The sequence below is a fragment of the Takifugu flavidus genome, chromosome 11, assembly GCF_003711565.1.
Source record: "Takifugu flavidus isolate HTHZ2018 chromosome 11, ASM371156v2, whole genome shotgun sequence".
Classification (NCBI taxonomy): Eukaryota; Metazoa; Chordata; class Actinopteri; order Tetraodontiformes; family Tetraodontidae; genus Takifugu; species Takifugu flavidus.
This window is the reverse complement of record NC_079530.1, coordinates 3322413-3335364: the sequence shown is the minus strand read 5'-3', so window position 1 is coordinate 3335364 and position 12952 is coordinate 3322413. Positions and strand designations below refer to the sequence as shown.

Sequence of the window (12952 nt, the reverse complement as noted above, 5' to 3'; positions counted from 1 at the left end):
ATATTTTAGCTTCCAAAAGCTTTGTGGACACTTAATGTGTTCAAAATGAGGACACATTTGTGAAAAGACAATATTATATTGAATATCTTACCTATTTTTTCTTTTATTTATTTTCAAAAGATACTGCTGACTCTCTGAGCTTTCACTTTGCTGGTATAAATATATGTGTCAAAAAAAGAAGCCCTATATTATACACACCATTATAGTTTGGGCTGGAGGTCGATTGGGAGTTGCCATCTCCATTTTTGACCCTGAATTCTGCCATTTCTTGACACCTCCATCTATTGCGTGCTGATAGAAACAATACCAGTCTTTTATTTCAAGAGCACAGCAGCCAAGCAATAAACATGTATACAGTAGAAAAAAGCTGAAAGGGCAGCAGCTTTAGGCTTTTGGCTCGGTACGTTTATACTGTGGGTGACTGTTTGTATTTGACTTCTCAGAAAAGGTGGCATGTTCAATTTTCTGCTCATGATGTAGCTTGCTCTCACTTAATTTGTCACCCTGGAGAGGTCAGCGGGGCATCCACAGGGCCGAGACAGTGCAGTGAGTACAAAAAAGGGATTCCAGTGAAAGGTCAAGAATAGCATCAGAATGGACCGTTGATGCAGATCAAAAAAGTAAAATTAAAAAAAAAATCAATCACTGCCAGGAATGTAGGGAGGACTGCATTGAATGTGCATTTGTGTGGTTTGAAGTTTCTGGGAGAACAGTGGACAAGAGAGGCTTAACTGTCACCTCAGAAGCTTCTGCAGCAGGCCTGTCCACTCCCATCAGCACCGCGTCCTTCTGTCCGGCCTCCACAGCCGGACAGTGCATGACAAGATGATGACAAAAGAGAGAGTGGGAGAGTGGCACAATTGTGATGGGATGGAGAACAGTCTGAGCAAAGAGCTTTCACAGCGTAATTGGAGCTGCGCGTGAATGTGTAGTGACAGCTCTGCATCTCCTCACCTAAGCGAAGGATGACGATCCGCTAATGTCCTTCACTGTCATCCGGCTTTCTGGGTGCAATTGGTTAGTCACAGCCCTGTCACTCAACATTTCCATCGTTTCACTATTGGGGTGTATTAGAAAGCTCCTAGACATTCATTTGTATGCCTCTTCTCCCTCGATGCTCTTTTGACTAAAGAAAGTATTTTTAGATGCATATCATAATGTTTAGCAGACATCTGAAGATGTAATCACGTTTGCAATAGAACTGTGAGACAGGGGAAGGAATGTCTGTTTTAGCTGACGTTCGTTAAACCAGAGCAGTTTGGTTTAGCCATGCGAAGCTTTAGGAAATATCAGACACGACATTGGCATTTGATGTCAGGGTTTCTGGGTTGTGTCGGTCATTGTCCTGCAGGGGGTGGTGTGGGGCACAATTGGTGGCAGCTGGCACTGCTGGCAGGCGCACCTGTAGGCAATTTACATCGTGCTGCCTATTTAAGCAGGTTGCGCCTGCCTGTCAGTGCCAGGGTGTCTCTTTGTCTTGTGAGGGTGTTCTGCTTGTCTTGTCAGCGTGTCTGTTGGTCTCGAGGCTGTCTGTTTGTCTTCCTCGTCGTGTGCTGGTGTTCTGTGTTTCCTGGGGGGCCGCTTCAGCTTCGTGTCTCCCTGAGGGGCTGCCCTCGTGTTCCTCGTGTGCTCTGTGTTCTTTGTGTGTCCACCCTGTAAATAAAGCTTGTTTGACTATTTTACCACTGTGTCCTGGCCTGCGTTCGGGTCCTGATCAACCCCCCCCGTGGCATTTGATGAGTTTAGAGTTGACAGACCAGAACCCAAATTAAGAAACTGGAAAACCCTATATGCAGGGTTCTTTGTGGCTTAAAATGAGCTGGTGGTGGTACCTGATCATGAGCTCACAGGTGTGCATGTACCGTGCCCTCAACCTGCTCAACCAAGTGTTTTATTAGCAGGCTATTTTAGTTGTTACATGAATTTATAAAAAAGATTATTTTGAAACATATTCATTTACTTTAATATTAAATGACACATTGGGACACAACACCTGCCTCTATTTGTGGAGGGGTGTTTTCATCTCAAAATGAATGAATAAAGTTGAAAAATAAATCAACTTCGCATTATTTTGGTGTGAGATTCGTCTGTCTATGCCTGCCTCCACGATCTGTTCTTCATTGAAAAACTGAGTGTAAACGTGCAGCTGGTAAGGTCTGGATGCTAGGGATTTGTCTCAGGAATTGCTAAAGGAAAGACAGAGGGTGTTCTCTCATCCGCGGCAGATTTTCTCAAATCTATTGGATTAATACAGCCTCCCAAGGACTCTTATGGTGCATGTTGTTGAAACACACAAGACACTTAAAGAGACTGCTAGTGTTATTTGTCCATAGCTGTCCAATGAATCGCTGTTATTGATGTCACAAATGCACATAAAATGCACATATGGATAATGAAGAAATTGATAAGTTGATGCATTAGAATTAAAATAATTTACTGACTGTCTCATTTCATTAGGTAATATCCTTTGTAATGGAGTAGCCTTTTCCAATTATTTGAAATGTAAATTATTGTGATCATGAGATGTTTGAAGCATTTGTAGCTCTATCTCTACGCTGAAGCCTTTTCCCTGCATAGTTTTATTGCTAGCTGTCTAATTGATATCCCTTAGGAAAAGACTTTACTGTTGCCTTCCATGGTGCTCTTCAGCCTACAGGGACATAAACTATCTATATGCATCCACTTTTCCACTGTAAAAATTACACCCTCAACACATTTGCCTTTCTTTTTATGGAAATATAGGTCCAAGAACTCTCTGTGGCTACTGCATAATTGTCATTCCAGGTAGATCTACTTATGCAGTTTTCCCATCGACTGACCCCCCCTTCCCCAAGGATCTTGAATTTTTGAAAATCAACACAACTCACCCCACTATTGGCAGAAAAAGCAGTGACAGGTTTATTTCGAGTAAGTTCCGTCTTGTTTGTGTCGGGGAAAAGGCTTTATAGTATGTTTGATTGGAGCTGTGGGGTGTCGACTATCAGTGGACGAGCCTGAAACAATAATGTAATGTCACGATACAATCATCAGCCTCTCTCTCACACGCTTGCACACATATACACATGCACGGTTTTTAACAGTTACCAGAAGTTCATTTTGTGCATTTAAACTGAAGTGTCTGTGCTTTAGCTTGCATTATTTCCTACCAGTTTGTTGGGATTCAAGAACAATACTGACACACTCATGTTCTGTGATGTCACTGAGCAGGAAACAGACCTATTTTAGGAAAATGCTACGTGGTTAATTACTACAGTCACTCCTGAATGTTCTCAGAACTCATGGAGCTAAGATAAAATTGACACGGTTTTGTTTTTAAATATGATCACCACCCATCTTGGTGACTGATGTGGCACCAGATGTGCAGACAGTTTAATCATGACATATTTTGGGTCTGGGGTTGTACCCAGCTCATTCCAGGTGGGGGCACCTGGAATGAGCTCCTGCCCACTGCTTCCCTGGAGGATGAGCACTACAACTGTATGTCTACTCTTTTGGTGATAATGGAGTAAAGACCTCAGCCCCCATTTTTGAGGCTGTACAGTGTTAAAGGCTGTAGTTAGCATTTAATAGCTGTTGGTTTAATTTTTAACTTGACAATATATCAGTATTGGGTCCCTCTCCCACCATCCCCTGTCCAACATTAGTGATAAGAGATCTGTTAAATTTATTACAGGTAAGCATCACAGGAAACATGAAACAATATGATAAAATTAGTGTCCAACTATAAATCCATATAGTTTCTATTCAACATTTCAACTGTCCAATATGTGGCAAAAGTTGCACTTTAATGTAGGCAAACAAAAAGACAGGTGCTGAGTTGTTCTTGGTTGGATGAAGACAATGTTTGTCTGCATGAATTTTGGATGGAGTTGAGTGACGCGAGTCAACAGCCTTTCGCCTGATGATGCTGATGCGTTTGAAGACTCTCTTTGTCAGTGGATGGACAGGGAGGTAACATGAGTGGCATTGCAGTAACTCATCAGCCACATGCATGTGTGACTCCAGGCCTGAGGTCTGCTCTTTCTGCCTTGAGACAGATCATCAAGTATTTATATGGAGGAGGTTAGGATCATTCCCTATGCCTTCTCCAGTCAGTCATCCCTCTATTTTGCTTCCATCTTTTTTGTTTGCTGCTGACTTAGTTCGCAGCTCACAGAATATTGCTCATATACCCATTAAGCCTCTGTACACCACAAAATTCAAAGCAATAATTCACAACATGCCTGAAATTGCAGTCCAGGCACTGTCTGACCTAGAGGCGGTGGTCCAATGAACAAGAGGTTCTGAGATGTCACCGATATAATAAACAGGGCTTTTGCCTTTACCCCCATATCTTTCACGTGCTATAGACCTCGGGTCCTGTCTAACACACGCAACTCCTATTGATCCATTTGGGATTGATGCTCTCCAATGGCTGATTTAAGGACCCATCCCTAAAAGGTTTGGCTCGGTGAGTTCCTCTCAGGCTCAGCTTCATGCTTCTCCGGCCTTTGTCATTTTCCATGTTTAATGGCAGGGATTCTGAATTATTCGCATCACGCAACAAGACTTAAAACCAAACTCTTATTTGGTTATCTTCCAGAGACCAACCAATCTTACATCCCCTGCTTTGCATGTTTTAATCATTAATATCTCTTTTCTCAACTCAAGGGCTTGGCTCACCTATTCTACTCTTTAATTTTTATGGTCTGCTGTAAATGTTTTTGTCCTTTGCAATGCAGCAAATTAAATTCTGTAAGAATGAACTGGATATTTATGTAGACACAGAACTTATAAGGTATACGGCATAGCTTCCTGGGAACATTTGTTACATTACAAAGGCTTCCATGTTATGTTATCGAAAAGTTAAGACATGTAAACCTGAATCTCCCTCTGCCGCACATGTATTTGGACCTGACAACAATGTTCCCACAAATCTTCCACTCGCTAAATCGGTTATTTGTGCCTATAAATAAGTGTAGCAAATTGTTAAGAAAGAGAAATTTGATTTAAAAAAAAAAAACAATCAATCAATCAATCAATCTTTATTTATATAACGTCTTTTACGATCAAAATTGTTTCAAGGCACTTTCCAGAATCCCAGGGCCTAACCCCAGACAAGCAACAGTGGCAAGGAAAAACTCCCCTTTAACAGGAAGAAACCTTGAGCAGGACCAGGCTCATGTAGGAGGACCCTCCTGCTGATGGCCGGCTGGGTAGAGAGAGAGGAGAGGAAGAGGGAGAGGAGAGGGAGATGGAGGAGGAGAGGAGAGGAGAGGAGAGGAGGAGAGGAGAGGAGAGGAGAGGAGAGAGGAGAGGAGAGGAGGAGAGGAGAGGAGAGGAGAGGAGAGGACGGGCACAGAGCATAAAAACACATACAAAAATACACTATTTATACAGTGGGTCAGCGGGGCCGGAGGTCATCATGCAGCTCCGAAGGCGGCGATACCTGTAAATGAATACAGAAGGGGGGGATGAGAAGCAGAAAGACTACAGAATTCGTAACAATAAGCTTTTTCAAAGAGGTAGGTTTTAAGCCTAATCTTAAAAGTAGCGATGGCCTCCCGTACCTGGACAGGGAGCTGGTTCCATAGCGGGGGGGCTGGTAGCTAAATGCATTCTACTCCTAGAAACTCTGGGAACCACAAGTAGACCAGCATTCTGAGAGTGGAGCGGTCTATTGGGCTGGTAAGGTATCACTAGCTCCTCCAGGTAGGATGGAGCTAGGCCTCTGAGGACCTTGTAAGTCAAAAGAAGGGTTTTAAAAATTATTCTAAATTTAACGGGCAGCCAATGAAGAGATGCCATTACAGGAGTTATGTGATCTCTTTTGTCAATACCTGTCAGAACTCTGGCTGCAGCATTTTGGATCAGCTGGAGGCTTCTTAAAGAGTTGTTTGAACACCCTGATAATAAAGAATTACAATAGTCCAGCCTAGAAGTAACAAATGCATGGACTAACTTTTCAGCATCATGCCGCGTCAGTGGCTTCCTGATCTTTGTGATGTTTCTCAAGTGAAAAAAGGCACTTTTAGAGAGAGACTAGATGTTAATGAGATACCATCTAGAGTGATCATGTGATCTAATCTATCCCTGAGAGGTTCAGGACCAAACACCATGACCTCAGTTTTTTCTGAGTTAAGGAGGAGGAAATTTGAAGACATCCAGGACTTTATGTCTTTAAGACAGGTCTGAAGCTAACTTAACTTCTCTGTCTCCTCTGGTTTCATGGATAAATAAAGCTGAGTGTCATCAGCATAACAATGAAAATGTATCCCATGCTGCGGAATAATGTTCCCTAAGGGAAGCATGTACAAGGTGAACCCTACTGTATGAAGAGGGAACACCATGGACATGAGCAAACTGGTATCTATCAGATAAATATGATCTAAACCAGTCTAGTGCTGTCCCTTTAATCCCAATCACATGTTCCAGTCTCTGTAACAGGATGCTGTGATCAACTGTATCAAAAGCAGCACTGAGGTCCAGCAGAACCAGCAGAGAGACCAGTCCTTGATCTGAAGCTATAAGATGATCATTAGTAACTTTAAGAAGTGCTGTTTCTCTGCTGTGAAACGAACAAACAAACAAAAAACCCTACAGCATGCTGTAATTGGTATCCAGAACTTATCAGCCACATCACCTTTAACCTTCATCCTAACCTACACTTACATCAGACCATAACTAAATTATCTGTCACCCTAACTCTTACCTAAGCCTACCTAAGCTCAAGTCCACCCTTACCTCAGAGTTAGTGTGAAAAGGGTCCAAAATAAATTAAAGACACATCGTGCGAGATCATTTTCACTGACATGTACCATTATCACCATACCTGTACCCTTACAATAAAGCAAAGCTAATATTAACGTTTTTAACACCTTCCCCCTCTTCTCTAGCCCATCGGTCATGTCATGAAAGCAATGTTGCATTTAGAAATGCGGGGGGGGGGGGGGGGGGGCAGTGTCAATGTGCACTCTATCATTTATAAAAGTAATACTGGCATCACTTGCTGCTAAATAGCATCATTTGTCAGGAAAAGGACTTGGTGCCACACTGATAAGCACCAGAGTTATACCTACACACACAAGCGCACACACACTGATACACAAATGTAAAAACATACATCTGAGTTTAATTTGAGACTGCACCATGGTGTACTTTGGCTTTACAAATTCCCCAAAAAACAGATGATGATTATTTATATGAATATTAGTATTAAAATTAACAATAATAATGATATTGATGATAATAATACGACTGTATGACCTTGATTATTTGGACGTATACACAGTATCCTCTGCCAGAGTAAATGTCAAAGTACTTGTATGTAAACTGATCGTATATCACAGTCTGTGTTTCCACCATGTTCATCATTGTTCCTTCAAAGTTTGACGGTCACATGCATGCACGAGTGAGTAAAGTAAAATGAAGTGCAGGTGAGGATGATAACACCAACCTTCAGCTGAAGATGCAAAGTGTAACAGCAGCATGCTGGCTCATCAGAATATAAAGATTGGCTCTGTTCTCATATCCCATCATCATAAATGACACCTTACCGATCCAAGCTTCTCCCTTTTTATTGACCAAGACTGTAGATTTTAGTCTTATGCCAATTATAAAATAAATATAATTTTTTTAAAGCTGAAATCACATGTTTTACTGCGATAAAAATTGCTGGGCTGAACTGCACAATTGCTTGTTTTAATTTTGATTAGCAGTACCGAAATCTGTGCTTCGATGGACAGTTCATTTTAAAACTGTAAACCCTGTAGTGTAAACACTTTCAATATGTAAACAGTGTGATTTAATAGTAAAGCACTAAATTGTAGGCCTACAATTTGCAGAAAAGAATGGAAATACCATTAAAGAGCATAAGCATTGGAAATAACAACCTAAACACAAACCGTAATGTGGATGTCATGTCAGTTAGCCTGTTGCTATTTGGTTTGTTGGAGTTTCAGGAACATCGCAGATTCTTCAGTTTGTCTTATATATAACTGTGATTATTCTACATAGGACGCCAAAAGGTATTTGTGCCAGAAATGATGGTGGGTTGTTCAGAGAAACATTAAAATTATTCATTACATTTTAGGAAAAAGACAAATTTCATTATACTATTTAGTTTGCCTTGTCGGTGTTGTTCATATCAAATCTAAATAAATGAAGTGAGTGAGAGCCCATTTAGTGAAATTACAGTGCATGATACAGATAATTGCTGTAACTCTGAGAGAGGAATCTGACGCATGCTTCATAGGTTGTGCTCTTTCCCCCAGAGTTCATAAAGACTGTGGCTCTTACACCGAGCCTTTGTCTCGAATGATCCTTCATTTGTTCTACTTCACTCAATTATGTCTGCCCACATGAAACAGACCATTCCTGCACAGTTGAGTGGGCTGGAAGGAGCATTAAAAAAGGAACGTGATATTATTGATGACTTTGAAGTAAAATGCTTAATTTGCACCGTCTTCAACCAAATTATTACTCATTGAAAGCAGCTGAATTTGCATAAATCTCATTAGACGCAATGAGTGGGGTTCATAAATCGTTATATTAATTAGTTATTTTTGCCTTCCTTTCAAAGGAAAATGGAGCATATTAATAAAGGGAGAGGGTTGTGTGCCTGAGAAGCCTAATTGGTCATTGTGTTAAGCACTTTGGTGCACATGTGACAGGTTTGATTTAGATTTGCCTCACCTCTATTGTCTGGCTTTGAGTTTGAGTGTGTGTGTGTGATCTGTGTATTCACTGCCTGGTGTGTGTGTGTATATATAGTGTTGCCTCGGTCACCATGCATCGTCTTTATGAAAACAGGCCCATGCACCAAGAATAGGGATTTTGTTTTGTTATATTATGACCAAAAGATAAACATGTTATCCTCTGAATGTCTGTGCAGGTGCGGCATCATACTCATTGCCTCCATATTTACTGTTCAGGAATGATTCAAAAGTCGCTGCTCAGTGTTCAGAACCTAAACTGAAAAATGTATCAACTGTTTAGATATAATACAAGGTTGAGTGCGTAGTCCTCCTATTGGACACTGTGATCTCTGACCCGTGACTCTCTGTCCGCAAGGTTCATCGGTGGCTCAGCTGAAGGCTACAGATCCAGAGGGAGAACCCCTTATTTACGGGGTTTCTGGAGAAGAGGCAATGAAGTACTTCTCAGTCAACAAAGACACTGGTGTTGTCTGGCTTCGACAGCAGCTCGACCGCGAGGTATGAGGCAAACACAAACTCTGCTTACACATGCAAATTACAAAAGCAAATTTACTGCAAAAAAAAAGAAACAGCATTTGGGGGCCATTTTGAAAATGACAGATGTAATGTAAATCATCACATGATGAAAGGGCAGTGAATGTACGGTCTTCTGAAGGAGATGAAAAGGACTTCTGAGTGGCATTTTAATGTCCGCTTTCTCTTCTCTGCATAGCCATGCCAACTTTATGCTGATGTTTTCTTTCCCCAACAGACCAAGTCAGAGATGCAGGTTGAGTTCTACGTGAGTGACATACAGGAGGTAAGAAATAGATTTGTTCTGTGATCCCACTTGTGACACTTTCCATCACATTGTGCCACCTGCAAACAGCCTGACCGCATGCGGCACGGAGACCTCTTCTCTGGTTCTGTCTTCCTTTCAGCCTTCCACTATCATCCTCACCCTCATTTCTTCTTTCTCATATGTAATCATTCTGACACCTGTCTCACTCAGTACAGTTTAGTTGCTGAAAGATACTGACGTTCAACCTACTCTGCCCCGCGGATGATCTATCACACTAGTCCTCTTTTCTTCCCGTCTCAGTCTTAGCTGGCTGTGGCCAATGCACATTTCCACTGACGCTGCTTCTCTGACATCTAATGTGTGGAGGTGGTTTCAGAAGAGTGTTACAAAGGTGTTTCCCCCCTCAGGTGGTGAAAGACACAGTGAACATCCAGATTGGAGACGTAAATGATAATGCACCAATCTTCCATGGGCAGCCATACACCGTTCATATCCCAGAGGTAAGGCTGATGGGAAGTCTTTTAGCTTATATGCAAAGGTGAATTGAATATTTGAATCCAAATATACTCCTACATACTACATATACATGTTCCGGATCACCAATCCCAAGTATATGTTGTATAAAAGTTGCAGAAATTGGATGAAATATGTATCAATCAGCAGATTTTGCATTCAGACACTCATTCATCTACATTACTCTGGATTTTTTTATTTCTGTCTGACCTGGGCTTCATCTCTATATATATTTTTTATTGTTAATGATGCTTTTATAAATGCTACTAATTAAAGCAGAAAACCAACAGACACTTTTGTATCAACCGTCCAGCCATCAAATCAAATCAAATCAAATCAAATCAATCTTTATTTATATAACAGAAAGAAACCTTGAGCAGGACCAGGCTCATGTAGGAGGACCCTCCTGCTGATGGCCGGCTGGGTAAAGAGAGAGGAGAAGGGAGAGGACAGGTAGAGGATAGAGTGGAGAGGAGAGGAGAGGAGAGGGGTAGAGGAGAGGAGAAGTAGAGTGAAGGGGAGGTAGAGGAGAGGAGAGGAGAGGAGAGGCACAGAGCACAGAAACACACACAAAAATACGATATACCATGAACACGTGTCTATATTTCCAAATAAAATATAAAATAAAATAGGAATAAATTAAGAAATGTTACCTGCATTTTAAAGCATTAGAAGAAGAGAAGCTTTCAAAGAACAATATTTAGTCTTTCACACAACCCTATTGTAGGGTTTCAAAGAGTTTCTAATTTTTGCGACAGTCATCGGTGGCAACTCATCTCTTTGCATTTTTTTTTTAGCCATTACTGTCATGAAAATATTTTTTAGCTGGTGCTGGTTCTGAGGGTATGTACAAACAGAGACCTCAATCTCTTCTCCTGTCTGTATTATGAATCTACTCTCTCTCTTCTTCTATCCATCTTTCTTTGTCTCGCCCTTTCACTCATCTAATCCTTGATAGGAGTAATTGCCAGAGTGAAATGGACTTCAAACAGAGGCTGAAATCCACACACACACACACACACACACACACACACACACACACACACACACACACACACACACACACACACCTTCCTGTGTTGATATTGAGCATATACCTCTTTCTGAGTCGTCACCAAATCTTCAAAGCCACAGGCTTTTTCCTAACCCAATCCATAAAGTCAGGCAAATAAATGGGAGAAAGAAAGAGTGTTTAGACGAGGCTGTTTAGTCCACCTACCAAAGGAGGTTCTCTGAGGCCAGTACTGCTGCTGAGTCCATATATTTACCAAGCTCACTATGGCCTCCAGAAAAAGCCATTAAGAAGAGCTACATTTAACCCCGAATTGTATTGTTGCCTCACATCATTCATTCTGTGAATTACTGCTAATAACAGCGCTGTCTTCCTCGTTCTCAATGAATTGAAGATGATTTATAAGTAAATGACAGTAATTGATCCAGTTCATTAAAACACACTGCATTAAAACTCACTGGCTTCTCTTTACAATGAAATATGTAGATATTAGATACCATTGCTCTGTTTTTTTGCCTCGAAGAGTGCAAAATAATGTACTTTCGATAACTGACTGTAACCGACATCTGATTAATCACTTAAATGTGTTGATATTAAGCGTGTATAATTGGAATTCTTCAATGTATTCGCTACATTATGCTGGTGCTTTTGAGCAAAATTGAGGAGACATGTTTCAGTAGTGATGGCGTAATACTGAATAGCTGTGCCGCAGCGCGATGCAGAGCACTGAAGTACTGTGAGTGGCCACAATGAGCAGTGCGGGATAGACGGCGAGAGGGAGCGTGTGCATAAATGTCTTTTAATTTGTAGAGCCATAAAGAGGGTGAAGGGGAGCAGGTGGGCTGCAAGCGCTCCCTCTGTCAGTGCTAATGAGCTGACCAAATTTACAGCTTAAACACACTTACGAGCACGCATGCACACACACGCGCACAGACTGGATATAAGTGTCGGCAATTCTCAGTAGAAATAAGGTTTTGATAGAGCAGCAGATGGACCAAATCCCGAATCCATTATTGGACGAGATGACGTGAGGACAACATACTGAAAAGTGTATTTCACATCCCACAAGCGCAACAGGTAGTCCTCAAAGTGTGCAGCAGTACCTGCCCCGCCACACACGTACACACAGACAGTTGCTTGACCCTCCCCCTCCCCCACTGAGAGCCAGTCTCTCTGTCAGTTCCACTGTGATAATATCAAATGCCAGCACTAACAACTTCTCGAAGTGTGCCCAGTATGTGGCTTCTCCTGTGGTTCCATAGGCTGCTGCTACAGAACACAAACACTTTTATCTTGTTCTTTTAGCTACTGCTACTTTTTCTTCCTGCCACTCGCTGGTCTCAGCTTCAGTTTTTCATCATGCCATTATTTGCACGTAGCTTTTCATTCCTCATTTAATTATTCCCGGTTAGATATTTTCTGACCCAGCAGGGTTTTACTCAAAGTATATCATTCTATCTTGTTTGGTTGAAACCTTGCAGTTATAGAATTCCTGAATTTAAATTCCATTTTTGGCCTATAGTGGCATTCGTCCGTATCTACAGTAGATGCTCAGCGTAGAAAAATCTTTGCCTTCGATAACGCTGTAATGATGCAAACAAGATTGTATGGCTCACAGCAGATGGGTGCAACAGTGCGGCACATAGATGGATTAAATGTATTGGGAAACAGGCAGACAAGCAAGAGGCTTCAAGTGATAGATATCAAAACTTAATCTGTTTACTGTCTCGCAGGTATGTCAAGCAGTTGAGCAAATCCCTCCTCAGCTTCTATTTTCTATCCACCATATCTCAATGTCCCTCTCTAACCTGTGGTAAAGTGTGATGAACTACAGCTCACACCTGGCTTTCAAAAGTGGAAAGTCAGACTTGTACAGGAGGAAAAGCCCTACTTTAGGCAGCTCATTTAATCAGAAAGAAAAGAGCTGCATATGAACTGGTGTTCTGATTT

At 41.5% G+C, this 12952-nt stretch overlaps 1 protein-coding gene across 1 annotated transcript in view; it reads left to right on the top strand.

Moving 5' to 3' along the window:
• cdh23 (cadherin-related 23) overlaps positions 1-12952 on the top strand; it is a 172395-nt gene that overhangs the window by 30135 nt on the left and 129308 nt on the right. The window contains exons 4-6 of the mRNA XM_057047827.1: positions 9052-9194; positions 9448-9495; positions 9885-9977. Of these exons, the coding sequence (XP_056903807.1) occupies positions 9052-9194; positions 9448-9495; positions 9885-9977 (284 nt within the window). The remainder of the gene's footprint in view (positions 1-9051; positions 9195-9447; positions 9496-9884; positions 9978-12952) is intronic.